We start from the raw sequence: 18,687 nt of genomic DNA, 5'->3' as shown, positions 1-18,687 counted from the left end.
ATGGCAAATGAAGTTTAACGTGGATAAGTGTAAGGTGATGCATGTCGGTAACAAAAATCTTGTACACGAATACAGGATGTCTGATGCAGTATTCGGAGAGACCCCCCAGGAAAGAGACTTGGGAGTACTGGTCGACAAGTCAATGAAGCCATCCGTGCAATGCACGGGGGCGGCGAAAAGGGCGAACAGAATGCTTGGAATGATTAAGAAGGGGATCACGAACAGATCGAAGAAGGTTATCATGCCGCTGTACCGGGCCATTGTGTGACCCCACCTGGAATACTGCGTCCAGCACTGGTCACCCGTACTTGAAGGACACGGTACTACTCGAAAGGGTCCAGAAAAGAGCAACTAAAATGGTTAAGGGGCTGGAGGAGTTGTCGTACAGCGAGAAATTAAAAAAACTGGGCCTCTTCTCCCTTGAAAAGAGGAGACTGAGAGGGGACATGATTGAAACGTTCAAGATAATGAAGGGAATAGACTTAGTAGATAAAGACAAGTTGTTCACCCTCTCCAAGGTAGGGAGAACGAAAGGGAACTCTATAAAGTTAAAAGGGGATAGATTCCGTACAAATATAAAGAAGTTCTTTTTCACCCAGAGAGTGGTGGAAAACTGGAACGCTCTTCCGGAGGCTGTTATAGGGGAAAACACCCTCCAGGGATTCAAGACAAAGTTAGCCAAGTTCCAGCTAGACCAGAACGTATGTAGGTAAGGCTAGACTCAGTTAGGGCTCAGGTCCTTGACCTAGAGGCCGCTGCGGGTGCAGACTGCTGGGTACAATAGACCACGATAGACCAGCAGCGGCAATTCTTATATTTACCCCTTACTATAATTCTCCCATCCCCATTTTTTTGAATGTGGGTTCTTGGCTTTCGTTTCCACTCTCATCATCTCTGAACAGAGAGGTCCCTGTAACCCCTCTATCATTTCTAAAGGAGGGGGGGAGATCCACATTCCCCCAGCTTCCCTCAATAGAAGTGGATTCTTTCTTACATTCATTAGTCCCCTTACCACTTTCCTAAATTGTGAGTGAAAGAAGCCTTCCCCTACCCCTCTCCTGGGAAGTTTGTGGAGATCTTTCCTAACCACTCTCCTCCCCCAGGTCTTGCTCTATAGCCTGTCTTTCCTAAAGAGAGCTAGGTCCTTACTACAGTCACATCTCCCACTCTTTCCCAAATGAGGACTCCCCCCTTTGCCCCCTTTCCCTGAAAAAGAGGAGTGGAAAGAGTTGCTATCAAATTTCCCCTTCTTGTGTCACTTCCCGACACTTGCCTGGTTACTACAAAACAAATGCAGCCTTGTCCAAGTCTCCTTCACGTGACAGTGAAAATTTCCCTTTCCTAAAAGAAAGCCAGAGGCAGTGGATCCGCCTGCAATGGGAAATCCCCACCATGCTTCAGCCAGAGGCAGGTCTGCAGCACCCTCTACTGGCCACAAGTTGGCACAACCTTTATTGAAGACTCGTAAGTTAACCTCATCTACAAGCATCCAGACAGTCAGGTTTGCAGGATATCTTAAATTAATATTTTACGAGACATAGTTGCATAGAATGGAAGCAGTGTATGCAAATCAAGTTTATGCATATTCATTGAGATGATCATGAAAATCTGACTGACTGCTCCATTCCACATACCTTTGGGGGGAAGGAGTTAAGTGTGACACAACAGCAGGCAGGAGCCATCCACTGCCTAAGCTGACGAATCGGCACTCTTGCAAAAGTCTTAAGGCACTTCTAATCACCTCTGAGCCCTGTTCCCCTCTTCCCACTACAGGGGTAATTCTGTACTGGTCACCTAAAGAATGCACCAAGAACAAATTCTAACACAGAAATCATGGTGCGTGATTGCCATTCTATGTCTGTGTTTACCGCTTACACCTGCAAAGGTTGGCGTATATGTGCACACCTAGCTGCTTTCAGTTGCACTCTCTAACAGCGCATATGCTGGGCCCGCCCCTAACGTATCCATCTCACTCCGACTTCTCCACCCCTAGCAATTTCACACCAAAGTTACAGAATTACGATTGAATGTAGTTATACACAATCAACTCCAATTACAGCCAATTCTTGGGAGCTGGTGCCAATTACAGCCTGATTGGCATTATTCTATAACCTGCGACTAAGTGTAAAATTCTATATGCAAGATTATAGAATGAGGGGGATTTACATTGAACTCAGAGGAGCAGCAATACACAGCAGGAAGACTGTCTGCAGCATTTTCAGCCACCCTGAGGTGGACCACACGTCATCAAAAGGTGAGTACTTCCTTCTACTAAAACCCAAGAGCTTCCCCCACAAGAGGAAAAAAAAGGCACAGTGGCAACAGCAGGGAGTTGGTTCCAAGTGCCAAGTTAAAAGGTGTCATTTTTATTTGTCTAGACGGGGACACTGTGAAGGGCATCCGGCCTCTCTCTTAACAGTCTCCCTGGACGACCCAGGTGTCCTTGAAAGGATTGCAAATCATTTCTCTGCATGGAGGATTCCCGCTCCCTCAGCCGTAGCAACGTCCAGAGGAAGAGCAGGGATGGAGAGGGCACAGAGGGACTGAGGTATCCCCCCAGAGTAAGGAGCTGTGAAGAGAGTGCTAGGGGGAGTCAAGTTATCATCAATTTCCTTTCATGCCTCCCCTCCCTTCCACCCACCTTTCTCCACCTCCTCCTCCCAATCCAGAATTCCCCCATCCTTCCAAACAATATAGGCAGTGCATCATCTGGCCACCCACTGACCATTCCTGCGCTCCCTGCACCCACCCAGCGACCCAGCGCCCAAAGGAGGAGCAAATTCATACTTTATACTGCTAGGTCATGAGTGGTGGTGGGGGGGCAGGATGACAGTGGAGTGGTCTCTGAAATCAAAGATAAGGTGCTGTCTCCACACGCAGAGGCTCGTAGGGCCTTCATGCACACTGTATCTGAGTTAGGCTCCCGGTTATGCTGACGTGTCCAAGCACGTTCCAGCAGCCCTGGGAAAGGCTTCGCTTGCAGCTTTTCCGCTGCCGTTTTAAGGCAGCATAGGTGGAGAAGGACCCAAGGTCCTCCCCCCTTTCAGCCAGTCTGGAAATAAAAGTGTTGTACTCCCTCGCAGCAAGTGTCAGTTCCATGTGTGGCAGTAACTGGAGCAAGAGAGGCCTTAGCGGGAGAAAGGCAGCCGTATCCCACCACACTGAGGAGTATTTCAAAGTGCAACAGACGTTGTACGTGATAAACATGTGTCCTGCAGCTCCGGCACTCCTCGCTACTCGTGTACGTCCCAGATCTCGGAAAGCAGCGGTGGCAGCTTCTTGTCCTGCAGACGCAGTGCGAAGACCTGCTCGGAGTGGACGCTGCTGAGGGTGCGGAGGCTTACCAACTTCATCAACATGCGAGGGAACATGAGGTGATCCTGCCAAGGGAGAAAGAGAAGACATCTCACCACACAAGCTCCCGTCACTCTTTACGCCACTACAAATGCATCCACCCCCCACCCAAGTCCCACATACAAGAGCTTTTTTACGTTACACTACACAAGAATGAACTCAAGAGTAAAAGGTGGGACCTCCCAGCCGTGTGGTCGCTCGCTGTCTGGAGGGATATTAGCACGGGGGAGGGGAGTGGAAGCCTCTGGGTATACCCATATGGCAGGGGGCTCAGTACCTGTGGCCTCTTGATGCGTGTGTACGAATGAAGCGCCTCTACGTAGGGCTGCTGTAGGTTCTCCACCATCTGGTGATCCTGTACGTTGGGTCTGTCCGCAGAAAAAATGTTGATGGCAATAAGCAGGGCATATTCTGCGTCGTCCAACTGCATCTCACGCATCCCTCGCGAGAACTCAAAGATCGGGTTTATGAACTCTACCTGCAGGCCTGAAGGGCAAGACTGTAAGACAGTGAACCCGGGGCAGGTGTGAGTGCAGAGGAACGCAGAGAGGGTAACTCTATTGAACACTGCCTTGCTTACCTGCCCTGTGGAAGTCGTCCTTGCTGTACGTGAAGTCCTTTAGAAATGTGATGCATTCTGTTTCGTGGTTGTACCTCCGGGCTGTCTCCAGCAGCATTATCTGAAAGATCAGGGAAAAAGGCCCGGGGAGGGCAGGGTCAGGTACATGCGCCCCTGAGAGGGAGAAAAGCTGGGGGGGGGTCTATGCACCACAGAGAGGGAGAAAGGCCTGGAGGGGGGTATATATGCGCCACAGACACAGTAGTATAATTATGAGAGCTTGAAAAGTACCCTAAGAGAGTTTAACACCCAGTAAGGGTGCATGCAAACATCCAACTATAGTATCGTGGTTGATCTTGCATTGCCTCCCCTCTCATCCCAGGCTGGCCTTCCCTCCCATCCCACGCACCTCAATGGTGGAGGCCTTGAGCAGTGCGATCTGATCTTCCCTTGAGAGCTGCATGAAACCAGGCACCTGTTTGGCAAAGTCCACAATCTCTTGCACAGAGATGATGGCGAGTTCTGTAAAGTGTGCAAAGCGCTGCTGACGTGCCTCTCGGCTATTGGGGTCACTGCCCAGGGGCCAAGGCTGAAAGAAAAAGGGAGATAAGTGTCAGGCTAATAACCTCTGTGTTAAGACACCAGCATGCACCGCCAGATGAGTAATGGTTAAATTATACACGGAGTAAGCTTATCATGGTATCCCAACGCAGAACCCAGGAGGAAGCCACGGCACAGGGTAGGATACAAGAAGAGTGATGGGCCAGGAAGTCCCCATTTACTTTTCATCAAGACAAAAAAAACCTACCCCACTCTCCATTCACAGAAGACCCTGCAAAATGAATTGGGCCAACCACACCATAAATCCAGGGGGATTTGCTCCCCACGGTTTATATAGCTGAGCCTCTCACTAATGTGGTGCTTATTTCGTGGCTACTGTCACTCACCGTGACTTTGGGCTGGTCACTGAAGGACCGCTTATTGCATTGTTGCTGTGCAGATACCAGCTGCTGGATCATCTCCTCCTGCTGTGGCGTCAGTTGTACCACATCAAGCTCCAGGACCACGGGATTGGATGTGGCCACAGTGCTGGCTGTCCGCACCACCTCTTCCTCCTGCTGCTTCTTGATTTTCTTGCTCCGGATCTGCTCCTCAGACAGAACACCTGAAGGAGAAGAGGAAAAGACGGGGTGTCACTCCACGGCTGGAGCATCAGCAGAGAGAGTCCGGGCCCTGTGTACTCACAGTGTTCACGCATTCCTGCCTCCCGGCACTTCCGCAGTCGACATTCCTGGCATTTTCTTCGCATGTACATGTCCATCTCACACTTGCCGTTGTTCTTACAGGTGTACTGAGCACTCTTCATTACACTGCGACGGAAAAAACCCTTGCAACCCTCACAGCTCAACACGTTGTAGTGGAAGCCAGATGCTTTGTCCCCGCACACGCTGCAGACCTCATTGCCCAACATCTTGGGGGCCGGCCCCTTCTTTCGCTTCCGCTCAGGCTCCTCCGCTGCACAGACAGACAGATCAGTATCACTGTCACAGACCTAGAGCCCATACAATAATGTTGTAAAAGCCCCTCCCTCACCAGTGTCCCCTTCATTTGCTACTGTTTCTTTTTTTTTTTTTCTTCCTTTATTATAATTCTCAAAATTATTCATTATACATAGTATAGGAATGGATGCTGCTGTTTCACTATCACCTGCACTCTGAGTAGACCCTTCGCCATCAGTCCCCAGCACTTCACTCTCTGTGGCCGGCAACAAAGCTTCCCTGGACTCTGCCCCTTCCTTCTTTATCTGAAGCCTGGCAGCATCGGCAGCATCAAGAAGTTGGGTAGCAATGGGCTGAAAGCAATCACCATCTGTGGAGCAGAGACAGAAGACATGAGACTCCAAACAGACATCACTAATGGCACTCGAAAAGCAGAAGGGCTCTTGTCCCACCTATCAGAGCAAGGTACCCCAGGTCCCTGCCTCAGCTTAGAGAAGCACTTTTGGGAACCAGGACACCCCTCTCAATCCTAATCACGTAATCTTCACCCAACCTTGCTTGCACCAGAATCCAGAAGGAAGACAAGAAGCTTGTGACGAGTCACGGCAAGAGCCTTGTATCTTAACAGTCATCACAGCATGAACAGAGTCCTGCTCTAGCAGAGAGGAACTGAGACTCTGAGTCAGTCACGAGATTTGTGTATCAGCTCATTCGCTATCACAGGAGAGCAAAAAGGGGGGGAGGCTTCTACTCCTAATCCTGAGAAGTTTTCTTTACAATCTAGAAACAGGAGAGACTGAGACCAGCTCTACCAATGCACCTCACTCCTTCCCTTCAGCACCCTCTGCTTCTCCAGTACAGACACTCACACACAGCTCTACCAATGCTCCTCATTCCTACCTTAAAGCCCCCTCTAGTATTCCAGTATTGAGACCCCTCATATACAGCTCTGCCAGTCATGAGAGCCAACTTTTTAAAATGCTCTGGCATAAACCCATTGGAAATTACTCTTCCCTAGACACAGTAAAGGAGTTTGCTCAAGCGCTCAAAGAGTTAGCTCCTATGCTGCCAATGCAGCTCACTCCTGCCCTGCCATTCCACAGCAATGACACCTTCACATATAGCTCTGCCAATACAACCCTGTTCCACCAACAAGGCTCTCAAATGAATTGCTTACCAAGAGAAACATCAGAGCTATCGACAGTCGTGACTGACATATTGGGGTCACACGTCTTCCTGCATCCTCTGGCTCAGACACTATAGGAAGAGGAAGAAAACAGAGATTGTGAGAGGGTCTTTTAGCTGCATACCCCACAGCAGGGTTTGCTCCCCACACAGCCATCTCATGGGCTCCGTGCATTAAGGACTTGACAACCCAAATCTCAGCCAGTTTGCATCGTTCTGCACGCTTGCTGAGACCAAATTCCTTTTGGGGTGACATCCCAATCTTCATATTCTTTCTGTACAGTAAAAAATGAAACTATACTCATACAATTAAGTATCATAGAACCTTTTGAAGCTCCTTAAAACCTTCCTGCCTGGCCCCTCTCAAGGTTGATCCAAGATAAGTCTGAGCCCATGTCAGATTCTGCAGCTGGAAGTTGACCCCACAGCTTCTCTCCTCTGCTTTAAAGTATGTTAGCTCAGAGCTCTAAGAAAACGCAAGCAGCCCAGACTATAGAGAGACAAATCAATCCCCAATCACCTGCCCGACTCCAGCTCTCCATGAGCAGAAAGAAGTCTGCAGCTCACTGGAACTTCTTGGGGTCCCAACCTTTCCAGTACAGCGCATGCTGACAGTGTGCCATGCTGGTGCACCCCTCAAATCCCTCCATTCTTCCTCTCTGCACCTGCTATCCCAGTACTGTCTCCAATGCTGCCTCCTTCCCCAGGGAGCTCTGGACTTTCAATCAAACAGAAAGCATGATCAAAGTTCAGTGACAGAAAAAACTGAAGGTCGGACTGTATAGTTTCTGACCCTTAGCATAGGCCGTCTGTGATCAGAGGTCAGAACAAAAGCAAAGAGCCAGCTCAAACCACAGTGCTCTCATTCACCAGGCAGCGAGCCAGAGCCACAGCACCACTGCACATCCCAAAAATGGTGAGCTGGCTGGGCAGTGCCAGTAGAGAGTAAATGGTACCTCCAGCACCCAGAGACAATGACAGGACGGGCAACGAAGCACCAATGCCAGCATGAATACCACCTGCATCTGGGAACCTGAAATACCTGTCCACAATCCCTAGACCAGAACCACTGCAGCCCAGAAATCCACAATCACCCAAACCTTGCCCCCACCCCCACAGAGACCAGAACCTCGACAACCCATAAATCCACAATACCCCACCCTGCCATTCCACAGCAATGACACCTTCACACATAGCTCCCCCACCCATAAACTAACAACCCCACATCCCCCTCCCAATGGGTCAGAGCCTTCCCCTCCCAATGCACCCCCATTCTCCCCTCAATGCACCCCAACCCCCACCCATAAATCTTCAATCTTTCAACTATGCAACCCCACTCCCTCCATCATGAAGTCTCTAGGCCCCTCCCCCTCGGTCATTTGCCTTCGCTCTCCGTCCGCCCCGCTCCCGTTACCTGCCACCCCGTGCCGGGGCCCAGTACCTTCGCGCCACTTCCGGGAGATTGCAGCAACAACTTCCTCCGGAAGCAAGCGCCGGCCCGATTTCCCCACCCCCTCCCCTGCCTCGCGCAGCCAATCCCAGCGCAAGGATACGCCCGTCGCCCAGACGCCCAATCAGAAAATAGCAGGCCATTGACCTCACGATAAGCGGCTCGTACAAGGTGAGACAGGAAGTCATCCAATCAGAGAGCAGCAGGCGGGGCTACAGGGCTTTCTGTAATCCGGAGGTGGGCTCTTCAGCTTGGGAAAGAGACGCTCGATCGATTTTATTTTCACTCCGTCAAAAATTGCAAAGACTAGGAAAATACGTTTAAAACCAATAGGAGGAAAAAAAAAATAGTTGAGCTCTGTCTGGAACTCTGCTATAACAGCGGTTAACATAGGAGGAAAAGGCCACTGCTTGCCCTGGATCGGTAGCACGGAATGCTGCCACTCTTTGGGGATTCCGCATTGAATGTTGCTACTCTGGGATTCTGTCACCTGGATTAGCCAGTTAGACCAGGGGTGTCAAAGTCCCTCCTCGAGGGCCGGAATCCAGTCGGGTTTTCAGGATTTCCCCAATGAATCTGCATGAGATCTATTTGCATGCACTGCTTTCAATGCATATTCATTGGGGAAATCCTGAAAACCCGACTGAATTCCGGCCCTCGAGGACCGACTTTGACACCTGTGAGTTAGACACACAGGATACTAGACTAGAGCCAGTGATTCCCAACCCTGTCCTGGAGGAACACCAGGCCAATTGGGTTTTCAGGCTAGCCCTAATGAATATGCATGAGAGAGTTTTGCATCTAATGGAAGTGACAGGCATGCAAATCTGCTCCATGCATATTCATTAGGGCTAGCCTGAAAACCCGATTGGCCTGGTGTTCCTCCAGGACAGGGTTGGGAATCATTGGACTAGACTACAAGGGCCATTGGTCTGACCAAGTACAGCTGTTATTATATTATGCCAGGGGTGTCCAATGTCGGTCCTCGAGGGCCGCAATCCAGTCGGGTTTTCAGGATTTCCCCAATGAATATGCATGAGATCTATTAGCATACAATGAAAGCAGTGCATGCAAATAGACCTCATGTATATTCATTGGGGAAATCCTGAAAATCCGACTGGACTGCGGCCCTCGAGGACCGACATTGGACATCCCTGTATTATGCAGACAGGCAAAAAGAAGAACAGACAGTCTTGGGATACAGACAGCCTTGGGATACAGACAGTCTGACAAAAGGCAAGGGAGATGTCTTTTCAACTGATAATAAAGTCTTTATTCAAAAACGTCGGTCCCAACAAGGATCCTAGTTTCGGCATATAAAAGACGCCTTCCTCAGGGGACAGTTGTCTAGAGCAGTGGTTCCCAACCCTTTCCTGGAGGACCACCAGGCCAATCGGGTTTTCAGGCTAGCCCTAATGAATATGCATGAGAGAGTTTTGCATATAATGGAAGTGACAGGCATGCAAATCTGCTCCATGCATATTCATTAGGGCTAGCCTGAAAACCCAATTGGCCTGGTGGTCCTCCAGGACAGGGTTGGGAACCACTGGTCTAGAGCACTATGTCGCACGCTGAAGTAAAAGCAGTCTTCCAGTGTAGCCGCAAAAGTCATACATTGATCTAAAACTAGAATCCTTGTTGGAACCAAAGTTTTGAATGAATACTTTATTATCAGATGAAAAAATGTCTCCCTTGCCTTTTGTCAGACTGTCTGTTATTATATTATGTTATATTACAGAATATACTGCCCCACTAACGATACACAACAACCCTCTAATTTTCTGTCCCCTCCATAATACATAACCTACTTACAATGCACCTCCTTACAAAACAACCCTAATATATACCACAATACCCAAGCTCCTTACCCTCCCCCAATATACAGCACCAATTCACAGCCTTACAACACAGCCACCATTATGACATTTTTCAGTCTCCTCTCCTTCAGCCTGTTCCTTCAGGAGTGTCCACTCTGATACAAGAATATCAAACAGAACTTAAGGCACTCCATGGACCACCACTCACTCCTCAGAGTGGATCCTACCTTATATACTCTTTATATTTGGGTCAATGACCCCTCTCAGAATTTTTAAGGCCACCGCCGCATGGCTCTGCCCCCCTTCCTCTTCCCTGCCCTATCTGCATATCTCTGCCGATCCCTGGTGGAGGTGCAGCGGGTCCTCTGCTGATCTCTGGTGGAGGTGCAGCGGGCAGGAGCAAACTTTCTGAATTTCTGCCCCGCTGTTAACCAGCTGTATGGATCCACTTTGTTCATCTCAGCGGCACGAGCAGCACCGTGATTTGGTGCTGCTTCTCGGCGCTGAGCAGCTTCCTTACTGGCTTCCGTGAAGGAAAGGTGCTGGGTGCAGTGCCTGACAGGGGAGGGATGGAGGGAAGGGGGCTGGGTGCAGAGCTTGGCAGGGAGGGTTCTGGGGGCAGAGCCTGACAGGGCAGGACACTTAAATATCAACCATTTTTCCTCCTTTTTGGGGAGAAAAGGGGGGTCTCGACTTATATTCAGATTGACTTATATTCGAGTATATATATTTACCACCACCCTCTTTCTTCTGTCATTCAGCCAGTGTCTCCCACTTCATTGGCACCGGGCAACATGGTATCTATTAAGTCCCAACAGGAGTCTTGTTAAGCTGAAGAGCTGTCAGAGATTACATCATAGTAAGAACAGAAGAACTGCTATACTGGGACAGACTGAAGGTCCATCAAGCCCAGTATTTTGTTTTCAACAGTAGTCAACCCAGGTCCCAAGTAGTAAACAGATTTTATGCTGCTTATCTTAGGAATAGATTTCCCCAAGCCATTTCAATAATGGCCTATGGATTTCACTTTTAGGAAATTAGCCAAGCCTTTATTAAACCCTGCTAAGCTGATTTCACCACATTCTTCAGCAAGAAATTCCAGAGTTTAATTACACATTAGGTGAATAAATATTTTCTCCAGTTTGTTTTAAATCTACTCTTTAGTAGCTTCATTGCATGTCCCCTAGTCCTAGTATTTTTGGAAAGAGTAAACAAGTGATTCACATCTATCCCTTCCACTCCACTCAGTATTTTATAGACCTCTATCATATCACCCCCGAGTCATCTGTTCTTCAAGCTGAAGAGCCCTAGCTGCTTTAGCCTTTCCTCATATTGAAGTCTTCCCATCCCTTTCATCATTTTTGTCACCATTCTCTGTACCTTTTCTAATTCCTCTATATCTATTTTGAGATACGGCAACCAGAACTGCACACAGTATTTGAGGTGTTACCATCCTATAGAGCGATATAAGGGCATTATAACATTTTCATCTTTGTTTTCCATTCCTTTCCTGATAATTCCTTACATTCAATTTGCTTTCTTAGCAGCTGTCACACACTGAGCTGAGGGTTTCAACGTATCCTCAACAATGACACCTTTTCCTGGGCAATGACTCCTAACTCAGAACCCAGCATCACATAGTTATAGTTCAGTTACTCTTTCCCACATGCATCACTTTGAAATGGGGGGGGGGAAGAAAAGCTCTCCATTGATTTCCAGTATATACTTAAAGCCCTCTGGGCTGCAATCCAGCACATAGAGGATTGAATTCTATAAAGGGAGTTTTCCGTTACTGAACCTACACTTTGGAATGCCTACTCCAGCCACAGAGGGAGATCTTCGGGCAGCGTGGGAGCCCTGCTCCGCCACCTGAAACCCCCTGCAGCTCTTTTTGCCTGCTTTCACCTCTTCAGGGCAGCTCCATTGATACCTGGAGCTGCCCCAACTCAGCCGGACCGTCCCGTTGCAGGGAAAGAGGTTTCGGGACGTGTGGGAGTCCAGCTCCGCCCCCCGAAACCCCCTGCAACCCAGCTCTTGCCTGCGCTTCCTTCAGGGCAGCTCCATAGATACTGGGAGCTGCCCCATCGTTGGTTCAGACTCCAGCCGCAGAGGGAGATCTTTGGGCAGCGTGGGAGCCCTGCTCCGCCACCCGAAACCCCCTGCAGCTCTTTTTGCCTGCTTTCACCTCTTCAGGGCAGCTCCATTGATACCGGGAGCTGCCCCAACTCAGCCGGACCGTCCCGTTGCAGGGAAAGAGGTTTCGGGACGTGTGGGAGTCCAGCTCCGCCCCCCGAAACCCCCTGCAACCCAGCTCTTGCCTGCGCTTCCTTCAGGGCAGCTCCATAGATACTGGGAGCTGCCCCATCGTTGGTTCAGACTCCAGCCGCAGAGGGAGATCTTTGGGCAGCGTGGGAGCCCTGCTCCGCCACCTGAAACCCCCTGCAGCTCTTTTTGCCTGCTTTCACCTCTTCAGGGCAGCTCCATTGATACCGGGAGCTGCCCCAACTCAGCCGGACCATCCCGTTGCAGGGAAAGAGGTTTTGGGATGCATGGGAGTCCAGCTCCGCCCCCCGAAACCCCCTGCAACCCAGCTCTTGCCTGCGCTTCCTTCAGGGCAGCTCCATAGATACTGAATACAATTTACTCTGAAATACTAGCATGAACACAATTTACTAAATTATAGCTTAATAACCACTTCTTATTGCACATTAATACTCATTGCTCACATACTGTATTGAACATCAATGCTCATTGCTCACCTACTGTATTGCTGTATTGCTTTAATCTGACTAGTCTGTTAAAAAAAAAAAAAGGGATATATTCTTAACTCCTAATCTCTTACCACTTAATTTTACCTCTCTGTGCTTCGAACCCCCTCCTTTCCACCTCCCCCCCCCCCCCCGAGTGCGGAATCATGGCATGGCCTAACCCCCATCAATGTGCAATTCTGCTTCTACTTTTTCTCCTCATCCTCAGGATATGCACTGCAGACCCTTATGCCACAACCCCCATTCCTGTACACATCTCCTTATACCGCCCAATAAAACCAAAAGTTCCTACGGTCTCTTCCCACACGCCTCAGAACCAACCTAATACCAGTTCACCTCCAAACCCTCCACCCGCCCGCTATTCTTATAAGCGCTACCCAAAAAAACCTAGGTCTCTAAAAAAATTAGCCTACTCTCACGACTACCCTGTCGCCCACTCCAACCAACAGAACCTACTAGGTTTCTACCTAAATATTAGATCACTGAGGAACAAAGCCATTCTGATCAAAGACTGGCTGAGTGAAACTAACCCAGACTTTGTCCTACTCACTGAAACCTGGCTGCACTCCGACAAGGACATCATTATCAAAGACTGTCTACCCCCAGGATTTAAGATTCTCTCCCTGGCCAGAACCTGGGGAAGAGGAGGTGGTCTAGCCATAATCTTCAGAGACCACCTCAACTGCTCTCTACTTAACACCAAGTCCTCTCCTAACTCTGATATACTAGCCTGTTCTCTTAAGTCAAAATCCCTGGCCGCCTCCCTAACAATTACTCTATTCTATATCCCACCAAAAAAATGGAATCTAGCCAAAGAGGACTTTGCGGAAGCCTTACTTACTAACTCCTTAACAAGCCAATACAACCTACTGTGCGGGGACATCAACATCCACCTCGAGCAACTTGATCAACCAGAAGTATCGGATTTCTGGTCTCTCATCACCCAACTAGGCTTCTTCAAACCCCCACCAACCAAAACTCATCAAAGAGGTCATCAGCTAGACCTGGTGACCTTCTCCTCCAAAGTACTGTCCAGCCCAAAATTTAATTGGATCAAATCCAATTGGTCAGATTCCCTATGGTCTGATCACAGAATCTGTGACTTTTCCATTGACTGCCAACAAAAACCCTCTAAAAACGACAAAGCAAGAAATATCAAAACTATCACCTCCAGATTGACCCAGAGGAATTTTGGGCCCGCTACGAAAAGAACACAAAACTAAGCGAAGAAACAGAACAACTTATGACAGATTGGATCAACGACAGCACAAACATTTTAAACGAAATAGCCCCCATAAAAACCCGCCAAATCAGAACTACAAAGCAGGAGGGATGGTTCGATGCAGAGCTACTTCAGTTGAAGAGGGACCTTAGAAAATCGGAAAGAGTATGGCTAAAATCGGGATCCCAGGAACGCAGAGACGCCTGGAGACTTAAACTAAAAACCTATAAAAACCTTACCAAGGAAAAAAGGAAAAAATTCTATTCACACAAAATTGGTGACATTACAAATAACAGTAGCACTCTCTTTAAGCTGGTTAATGACCTATACTATATCGAGACACTCACCAACAACCATGAAGATTCCACATTAACCGCAAACACCTTAGCTGATTTTTTCACCTCCAAGATTCAAAAACTAAGATCTACTTTACCTACCTCGACTAATCCTCTTGAACTTTTTCCCATTCTTCCTGACACCGACATATATAAACTAGAACAAGGGTCCAGAGCAGATCTAAACTGGAACCAATTCAAAACACTGGACTGGGAAACCTTCAATAAACTCTACAACAAATATTCTAACTCCTTCTGCAAACTAGACACCTGCCCTCCAAACATCATGAAAACTGCGCCCATCCACTTCAAAGCCAACATGCTAACCTGGGTGAACTTCCTACTTTCCTCAGGATACTTTCCTCCAGACCAAGGCCATATTATGTTAACCCCAATCATAAAAAAACATGAAAGAACCCCCAAACGCCCCTTCTAATTACAGACCAATCGCTAGCATCCCTCTTTTCACCAAAATAGCTGAAGGGGTGGTAAAAGCTGATCTCACCGCTTATCTGGATAAATTCAACATACTAAGTGACAATCAATCGGGCTTTCGAACAGACCACAGCACCGAAACCATCATAGCAGCCTTAATTGACCACTTGCACACCCTTTTCAGCCTGGGCTCCAGCGCCTTGATCCTCCAACTCGACTTGAGCAGTGCGTTCGACCTAGTAGACCACAACATTCTCCTTGAATGCCTGACCCACATAGGCATCTCCGACCAGGTCCTCAATTGGTTTCGCGGATTCCTACAAAACAGATCTTACAGAGTACTTAAAAACGACTCTTCCTCACCTAGCTGGGTTAACTCCTGCGGGGTGCCACAGGGCTCCCCCCTGTCCCCCACACTATTTAATATCTACCTCGCCTCCCTGGGTAACCTCCTTCATAACCTCAAACTCAAATTCTTCATCTACGCAGATGACATCACAATAGTCATCCCACTCTCCACTTTCTCCCCAGAACTTCTAGCCTACATCACAAGCATACTCAATCAAATAGAACTCTGGATGCTATCCTACAGATTAAAACTAAACCCGGACAAAACAAAATTCTTCCTAGCCTCCCCCAATGACAAAATCAAAGACTCCACAATCCAGGTGAAAGGTCTAGACTTCCCCCTCGAACAAACATTAAAAATACTGGGAGTCACTCTAGACAAACATCTATCACTAGAAAATCACACCGATCTTACTGTCAAGAAATGCTTCTCGGTGCTCTGGAAACTGCGCACCATAAAAAATACTTTGACGACTCCTCTTTCCGCCTTTTGGTACAGTCCTCCGTGCTCAGTGTACTAGACTATTGCAATGTCATTTATTTGTGCTCCACAAAGAAAACCATGAGGAGACTAAAATTGATCCAGAACACTGCCGTCCGCCTCATATTCGGCCTGAACAAATGGGACCACATCACGCCTTTCTACCACCAACTGCATTGGCTCCCTTTCGAATCCAGAGTCCTATTCAAATTCGCCTGCTTCTGCTACAAAACAGTTTTTGGCCTATTACCAAGTTACCTCAATCACCATTTCACTCTGAATCTCACCAACAAGAAATCCCGCAGAACCCAGCTGTTCGTCTTCCCTTCCCTAAAATTATGTCACTTCAATAGATTTCTCAACAAAACCTTTGCTTACCAGGTGGCTAAGCTGAACCCTTGGCTTGCCCAAATGATACTCGAGGCCCCCTCTTACCTTAGTTTTAGAAAACTTCTCAAAACGCACCTCTTCCGCGAACAGGGCTCTTAATCCCCCTTGCCCCTGTCTTCTCCCCTTTCCCACTCTCCCCCATTCCTTCTGCTCCCTCTCCTCCCCCCCTCCACACTTGGTCTCACTCTCGTTATCGCTTACCAACCCTACCTTCTGTCTTACCATTACCCCTGCTAAATCTCAGTTATAGATTTCCCCTCGCCCACCCCCCTCTTCATTGCCTGTAATTTTTGTTAAAATTCTGTAATTTTGTCAAAATTTTGTAAATCCGTGTATCACCGCGGACCTTAATTAATGAATGTGAACCGCCTAGAACTTTTTGAGTATGGCGGTATACAAGAATAAAATTATTATTATTATTATTATTATTATTACTCATCTTCAGGCAGAGCAAAATTTAGAAAAATTTAAAGGAGCTTTAGAAAACTTCCTATTCACTGATGCCTTTGACTAATGATCCTACTATTCTTTTCTCATTGATCCCCTTAGTCTTTTTGTTTTTCTCCCATATATGTTCTCTTTCCTGTATTTATTGTAGTTTTCCCCCCCTCTCCTGCTCATTCTTAGTACATTTATTTTGTGTTTTGTCTGAGTAAAATTGGTCTGTTTATTATTGTTATTTTTAATTTTGTTCTTACCCCTATTTTATTGTTGTAAGCGTTCAATCAAATTTACAATAAACTTGGAGCTTCCTAGGCTCAACAGTATCAAAATTTATGCTGCCAACACATAAGAACATAAGAATAGCTTTACTGGGTCAGACCAATGGTCCATTTAGCCCAGTACCCATCTTCACGGAGGCCAATCCAAGTCACAAGTACCTGTCAGAAACCCAAACAGTAGCAGCATTTCATGCCACAGATCCAGGGCAAGCAGTGGCTTCCCCCATGTCTGTCTCAACAGCAGTTTATGGACTTTTCCTCCAGGAACTTGTCCAAACCTTTTTTAAAACCATCTATATTAACTGTTGTTATCATATCCTCTGGCAACGCATTTCAAAGCTTAACTATTTTCTGAGTGAAAAAATATTTCCTCCTATTGGTTTTAAAAGTATTTCCCTGTAACTTCATTAAGTGTCCCCTAGTTTTTGTAATTTTTGATGCAGAAAAAAAAAATATCGATCCATTTGTACCCAATTCTACACCACTCAGGATTTTGTAGACTTCAATCTTATCTCCCCTCATCCATCTCTTCTAAGCTGAAGAGCCTTAACCTCTTTAGTCTTTCCTCATATGAGAGGAGTTTCATCCTGTTTATCATCTTGGTCGCTCTTCCTTCCAGACACGTATGTGTGCCCTCACATATCATATCCTGACATACATGACAAATTATACCTGCACATATGTGTTCCCCAGACACATCAGACCTCACACACACACACATGCAATCCCAGTGTGTCTCCTGGGCAAGCAGTCCCAGATACACATCCACACCCACACATGTGTATGCACACAGACCCACTTTGTATAAGAAACACCCCATGCCTCATCTTAATCTGTATAGTTTTCCCTCTGCCTCTTTGAACTCCTGTGGACCTAAGGTACCCTCCCCCTTCCCTTGCATATGATTTGGGATCATGGGCTCCCAGTCCAAAATCCCGTCTTCACTCTTCTGTTGCTTTTCCTGCATGTACATTAGTGAATGCCACAAACTGTTCTTTATTTTTTTTTTTTTAAGCCCAATATAATTTACTTAAAAATTATCCCGATGTCTGCAGCTGTTCTTTTATTTTATTTTTGTTTTTTTCTTTTCTGATGTCACTAGAAGCAGTGACTGAGGCATTAATAGTTCTGTAATCCTCACCTGCTGCCTCCCCTATCATTTCTGCCCTAATTTTCTGCCCTATTGATAATAACAAGTAAGAAACAAACAACCTTGACAGGACTTAACCTGTCTAGAAAGAAATAAGAGAGTCATGTGGAATGTTATCATCTGAAGAACCGCAGAAGAAGAAGAACTGGCTCTCGCCCACCCCCCTTTCAGCTGTCCATGATCTGGGAGCATCCAGGGAATGGCGTCAATACTCAAATAGTAAACACCAGCTGTTCACCTGTACCTAAAATCATTCCTCACATATCCCTTCCCTAACTCATCTGTCCTAAGTCTGGGAGAAACCAGGAAATTACATCAAAATCTATCCAGAAAAAACTCTGATGCCACCCCAAGATTCTCTTCCCAACTATGTCATCCTTTGCTTGATCCTGGAAAATCCAATCCCCCCCCCCCCCCACCGGATGTTTCTATAAAAGGTGTCCAATGTCGGTCCTCGAGGGCCGCAGTCCAGTCGGGTTTTCAGGATTTCCCTAATGAATATGCATGAGATCTATGTGCATGCACTGCTTTCAATGCATATTCATTAGGGAAATCCTGAAAACCCGACTGGACTGCGGCCCTCGAGGACCGACATTGGACACCCGTAGTGCTCTGAGATCCCTCTCAGCATTTCTTTTTTTTTTTTCAAATTATCTTTATTAACAACTGCAAATGAACATACAACCAGGAGCAGAATAATCAGAAACATAAAACAGAGCCTTTTCAGATCTGTTCATTTTTTTCTAAGTTTATAAAACTAATTTCTTTTTCAGGAGAAAGGCCACCCACTGTTAACACTTTCCTCCCTGTTCAAGACTTTTCCAGAGCAAAATAAGGGCATTTACCTCAGATACTGCCGCAACAGGTGAAACACACATGCCCACAGACAAACATCCTTGATACCTTTCAATTAGCAGCTTGGGCATGTGGTTGAGCCAGAAGAAAACAAACACAAGTTCAGACCAGTCAGCA

The 18,687-nt window shown here is 47.2% G+C and overlaps 1 protein-coding gene across 4 annotated transcripts; it reads right to left on the bottom strand.

Moving 5' to 3' along the window:
- Positions 1–2,332: 2,332 nt before the first annotated feature.
- Positions 2,333–8,101, bottom strand: LOC117368482 (oxysterols receptor LXR-beta-like). Of its 4 annotated transcripts, none has more exons than XM_033962182.1 (9): positions 8,039–8,101; positions 6,590–6,669; positions 5,621–5,782; positions 5,159–5,428; positions 4,861–5,078; positions 4,323–4,502; positions 3,935–4,034; positions 3,632–3,840; positions 2,333–3,380 (listed from the first exon to the last, which is right to left on the bottom strand). In XM_033962182.1, the coding sequence occupies exons 2-9, from the start codon at positions 6,627–6,629 to the stop codon at positions 3,234–3,236; spliced, it is 1,326 nt and encodes a 441-aa protein (XP_033818073.1). In that variant the 5' UTR covers positions 6,630–6,669; positions 8,039–8,101; the 3' UTR covers positions 2,333–3,233. The 4 variants fall into 4 exon arrangements, with proteins under 4 accessions (XP_033818073.1, XP_033818072.1, XP_033818075.1 ...); XM_033962181.1 differs by having other exon boundaries at positions 8,012–8,091; XM_033962184.1 differs by having other exon boundaries at positions 4,389–4,502; positions 8,012–8,091.
- Positions 8,102–18,687: the final 10,586 nt, after the last annotated feature.

Source organism: Geotrypetes seraphini, chromosome 10, assembly GCF_902459505.1.
Source record: "Geotrypetes seraphini chromosome 10, aGeoSer1.1, whole genome shotgun sequence".
Taxonomy (NCBI): domain Eukaryota; kingdom Metazoa; phylum Chordata; class Amphibia; order Gymnophiona; family Dermophiidae; genus Geotrypetes; species Geotrypetes seraphini.
This window is presented reverse-complemented; position numbering and strand designations above follow the sequence as displayed.

Coding starts and splice junctions, on each gene's coding strand:
- LOC117368482 (XM_033962182.1), bottom strand. CDS start 6,629: ATGTCAGTCACGACTGTCGATAGCTCTGATGTTTCTCTTG. Junction 5,429..5,620: donor AGGGTCTACTCAGAGTGCAG/GTGATAGTGAAA, acceptor CTGTCTGTGCAG/CGGAGGAGCCTGAGCGGAAG. Junction 5,079..5,158: donor GGCAGGAATGCGTGAACACT/GTGAGTACACAG, acceptor CTTCTCCTTCAG/GTGTTCTGTCTGAGGAGCAG.